Here is a 5,314-nt window from a genome sequence, read left to right on the forward strand (position 1 = left end):
TTGAATCTTTATTAAGTCATAAGATAAATAATCACATATCCTATGTTACAACATTAAAAGAAGGCATATATATAAATTACAGAGAAAATCAAGATAAAAATTATAAGACTAGATTATGTTTAAAAATTAAGCGATTAACAAACGTGTTTTTGAACCTATCAGTGTTTATTTTAGGATGGTGACTTGTCTCTTTCCTCAGATTGTACTTGGTTAATTTCTTTTTTGGCATTATAGCTCTTAAAGGGTGTATTGTATTATTAAAAACATTCTTGAAGATACGCGTGTCCTGTTGAACTAACAATTCATAAACATTAATGTGATCGGATGTATACTTGCGCTTATAACATCGATCTAAGAAACATTGGATTGTTGTTAATTCGGAATTTACAGCGCCAAATACGGACAGCCCGTATAATATATTTGGTAGAACCAGATTTAGAAACAGATGGTCTATTTCGGCCTGATTGTACCCTTCTTTCCTTAAAGATCTTAAAATGAACAGGCACTTGTTTGCTTTAATTAGTTTTTCCCGAATATGTGTTATGAACCTACTGTCTTCCTGAAATGTTACCCCTAAAATAGTAAGCTCTTTTGTCTGTGGTATTCCAGACACCATCGGAAACTCTATTGTACAACCTTTCTTGCGGAAAATGATTTCCTTGCACTTAGATGGATTGCTACACATACCATTACTTCTAGACCACTGGGAAAACTGATTAATCAGTGCGATAGAATTGTCATTATCACCTATCACAGGCGAGATAATGGTTGTATCATCTGCATATTTTACCAGCACGCTCTTATTGTCCAAGTGTATCTCTAAATCACTGAGAAAGACATTGAACAAGTGCGGCCCGCTGACACTTCCTTGGGTGGTACCTTTGTTGACACTTTTCCATTTTCCAATAAACCCATTTCTAATGACTCTCTGCTGCCTGTCTTCCAAAAAGCTTAGATACCAGTTAACTATAAAAGGATTTAGGGGGAGTTGCTTCAATTTGTGTGAGAGGAGATCGTGTTTCACACTATCAAAAGCCTTGCTGAAATCCATAGCGAATAGGCGTACCGCTTTGCACTCTGGGATATCAAGATATTGATTGACAGTATGTTGGATAGTCAGTAGAGCATTGGTACAGCTCCCTCCCTCTATGTATGCAAACTGTGAGATCCCAGAATGTTCATCGAAGGTCTCCCTTGCGTGTGTTCCTAAGACAGCTTTCTCAAAGCACCTTGCGATGACAGGTGTCACATTTATTCCGCGGAAGTCTGATATTCCCTTAGGTATATCAACCTTCGGCAAGGGGTACAGGTCTGACTTTTTCCAAGAGACAGGCCAGGCATGTGTTCTAAGAGACAGATTCCAAATCCAGGTGATCACTGGAACGAATAGCTCGGCGTGGTCTTTCCATATAGTATACGGGATGCCATCTGGTCCGGTTGCTGTTTTCTTTATACGCATAAGAGAATTCAGGACTTGTCGCTCTGAGATTTCTGGGACTTCCTGATCTTCACTAATCTCCAGAGGTGTTGGCTTTCTGTAGGCGTGGTCAGTACATAGGTCACCAAAGTAGTCATTTAACGCGTTGAGTTCGTAGTGGCCAAGAGATAGAGAAATCACCGGCTTGCGGCGCTGAGATGTTTTATCCACTTTTTTCCACCAATCCCGAGTTCCAATAGAGGCGATAAAGTCCCTTCTGTTTCTGAAAATGACTTCAGAGATCCTTTTATTCATAACTTTAAGACGGTCTAGATTACTGAGTGATATGCGTGATTTGGCTCGTATCATCGATCGAACGAGCGGGGTCATCCAGCCCGGGTCTCTTGAAGACATGCGCACTGTTTTCAGAGGCATGCAGCTATCCAGGTGCCCTAGGATGGTATTTTCGAGCCTACCAACCACTTCATCGACATCAGTTTCCTGTATCATATCATCCCAGTTTTCCTTCGCCAACGCGATATACAGATCACGCTTTCTATGAGCCCTTTGGTCACGCACGTATACTTTACGGCGGATAGGTGGAAGCTTTATACCGGGTGGTAAAATAACTCCCATGTGATCCGTCTTGGAGAGCATGTGAAAGGGATAGCACTTTGAAAAGAGATCCGTGCGGTTCGTGAAACAGTTGTCCAAACAAGAATTCCCTCTGGTGGGGAAATTAACCAGAGCATTCCAACCAGACATTTCTTCGAAGCGTTTGATATCCAGTTTGTTGACATCGCCACCGCACAACACAACTGTTTGTGGATGTTTGTCTAGTATATTATCCACGGTATTTACAAGATGATTCATTAGATCGATCTCTGCATAATTAAATTTTGGGGGATGATAAACTCCACATATTACAAATCGATGTCCCTTGGGAAGTCGCAGAGTTATACAAATTAATTCATAAAGACTAGAGCGGTAAACATCCTCTACTGCAAGATTGTTCCTGATGTATATAGCAATCCCACCCTTATTGCGCATATCTCTGCCATTCCAATTTCTGTCTCTACGAAAGATGGAATAGTTCTCAATATTTACAATCGCATCCGGTTGTGCCGGTTTGAGGTGTGTTTCCGATACGACACAAACATCAATATCTTTAGATCGCAAGTCAGCCTCAAGTCCAACCGCCGCACGCACTTTGTTCTTAGTTTTTGCGAGACTGCAAATATTGATGAACATACACTTGGGAACGGCAAACTCCGAGCAATCGGTAGATGATTTAGTAGGCTCTCGAGGAATAGCTGTAAGATATCTGTTCTTAGCGGGATCTTGGAAGCGATAAGGTCTAGCAAACCGCCGGGTTTTAACAACTTCAATGGGTCGACATCTGTCGGAGTGTTGCGATGCAGAGATATTTTTAGTAATTTTCCCCAATCTTCGTAATCCCGGACCTCTGTATTTCAGAATTCCCAGGGATTTAAGGGTATCGAAAACATGAGGCGCAGGTCGGCCCGCCGAACGTCTCAGCGAAAGTAGCCTGTCACGATTGTGAGAGCAATGGATTCTGACTGACCCAATTGCAGGTTGACAAGCAGAGTCCGAGGAGTTGGAGCTCTGTTTTCGTTTACCGTGGTCATTATCCACTTCTTCAGGTCCAGGATGTGGATGGACATCCATATTAACAGTAATGTCGAGCACAACAAACTTCTCAGGGGCGGCCAGGAAGACCATGCCTCGACTGTCCCATTTCACCATAGCCCTTCTTACCCGGAGATTTCGAGACCGGGATACTCTCAGCTCAAATCTAGCCATCCAACTAATGCATCTTGATGTTAAAGATTGATTTCGATAAGCTCTTTCGACTGTTATCATAGTTATGAAGGTAAAAATATAGAAAACTGCAAGAGCTCTAAAGAGCGTGGCAGCCATATTGGCATGCATATATTATTAGTAAAGGTGAGGGCTGAAAAAAAAACAAAATCAACTATTAACTTGAGCTAAAACAAAGACATGTGGCTGGAATAAGGGGAGGAGGTGGGGTACAAACAAACCTGTCACTTGCTAAGAAATCTGAAGTGAATGAGTCTGAATTCTGTCACGAGTATTAGACTCCACAAAAGGTGGGGGGTCAATACATTGCAATACTCGCACCCCTTAACCAGGCCTGTCACGCATCTTGCATTGTCATGCAACACTCTCTACACGTGACTAACATATATCAGCAATTATCACAATAATAGAAAAAAAGCATAAAAATCCTATTCGCGAGCAAATATTCTCTTTATGCTTTTTGCCCCTATCCAGCTTGCTAAGTAACTAAAATACTGGGCTGCATCTCCCAGGCTCGTTTACTGGGCACATAAAAATCACATTGATCTGGAGTAAAAATGGCTGAGGGCAAAGGTCCAAAGCAATTGATGAACCTGTAACGGAATATCAGCATTCTTAAGAGAGTTGGAAGTAATTTCACTAATCCGTAAAAAACCATAGAAGGCTATTGCACACATGGCTTGAAATTGACAACAGTGCAACTGGGAAATGGCCAGCTGAGATGCACTCTCAATAATTCTGTGGAGAATTGGAAGTGTAATTGGCAGTCGACTATCCAAATGGGAACCTAATTTAGTATAGCCTTTGAGCATTTGGATTATGAAAAAGGCTTTCGTAGGATCAGGGAAACTGAGCAATCTGTGAGAGTACCCTAGGGCCGAAACATACGAACTAACTGTTGATGGTGCATAGTTGTTGTCATACATATAAGCAATAAAAAGAGCCAATGTATGGGGTGAGATAGGTAACTCTGTTACAACTGAGTGAAAAATTGCTCGCCTATATGTGGGGATGGAAGAAGGCTGGAGGCTACATTTCGCAAGCATGCCTACAAGATGCAAGGGAATCTCTGTCGGGAAGGGGTCCATATGAACTAGGGCCAGCTGTCTGAAAGTCTGCACCTGCAAGCAAGACAGAGCATCAGCTAGGTTGTTATGAATCCCTGGGATGTGTTTGGCTTTGAAAACAATATTGTGATTTAAACATATGGACACAAGTTGCCGGACAAAGACCATTAAGGTCTTATCCTTACAAGATTGCTTATTGATGACGTGGACCAGGGATTCATTATCGATAAAAAACAAGATACACTGATTGCTCATAGCCGCACCCCACAGGTACAGACTTAGGACAATGGGGTAAAACTCAAGAATGGCAATATTCAGATGCTCCCAATTGGTAGGCCATTTACCCTAGCACCAGTGTGGTCCAAAACCAATAGCATCTGTGAACAGGTTCAATTTGGGAGAATGAAGCCATCTGTCCTCCATGAAAATTAAACTTCCCATTAAAATTGGAAAAAAAAGACAGCCATATCTTCAGATCCTCTTTTACCTCTCTATTAAGTCTAATCTTATGATTCGCCTTTTTGACACCGAGAGTCAAGTCAACATGCCTACGCAGAAAAGCCTGTCCAGGTTGTATGACTAAGCATGCAAAGTTTAAAAGGCCAGTTAGGGACTGTACCTCCTGGAGGGTAACTTTCTTACGAGTAAGGAACTGAGATAAGAGTGACTTACATTTTTCAGCTTTTTCAAGAGGTAAACGAGCCTCCAAAAGAATAGAGTCTAATTCAATGCCCGCAAAAGACATGGTGATGGCAGACCACAAGTCTTCTCTGGTGCCATTGGGATACCGAGGTAAGAACAGAGAGATAAAAATAAATCTAGCTGTTTCTTACAAAGTTGAGAGGAGGAAGCTACTAAAAGAAAATCATCGAGCAGGTGTAATATATAATCTATCTTTAACTTATGCCGGGCAATCCATTCCACTGCTCTACTGAATGTTTCGAATGTTAAACATGAAGAAGAACAGCCCATGGGCATGCATCGGTCA

General features: G+C 41.7%; 1 protein-coding gene and 1 pseudogene across 1 annotated transcript; both read right to left on the reverse strand.

Moving 5' to 3' along the window:
• On the reverse strand, positions 1-3,184 carry LOC131777264 (uncharacterized). Its single transcript, XM_059093527.2, has one exon. The coding sequence runs from the start codon at positions 3,182-3,184 to the stop codon at positions 101-103; it is 3,084 nt and encodes a 1,027-aa protein (XP_058949510.2). The 3' UTR covers positions 1-100.
• Positions 3,185-3,795: 611 nt separating this feature from the next.
• LOC136279216 (uncharacterized) lies at positions 3,796-5,106 on the reverse strand (annotated as a pseudogene).
• Between the last annotated feature and the right edge of the window lie 208 nt (positions 5,107-5,314).

The sequence above is a fragment of the Pocillopora verrucosa genome, chromosome 2 (assembly GCF_036669915.1).
Source record: "Pocillopora verrucosa isolate sample1 chromosome 2, ASM3666991v2, whole genome shotgun sequence".
Taxonomy (NCBI): Eukaryota; Metazoa; Cnidaria; class Anthozoa; order Scleractinia; family Pocilloporidae; genus Pocillopora; species Pocillopora verrucosa.

Excerpts from the sequence above, each read along its gene's own strand:
- LOC131777264 (XM_059093527.2), bottom strand. The coding sequence starts at position 3,184 with ATGGTGAAATGGGACAGTCGAGGCATGGTCTTCCTGGCCGCCCCTGAG.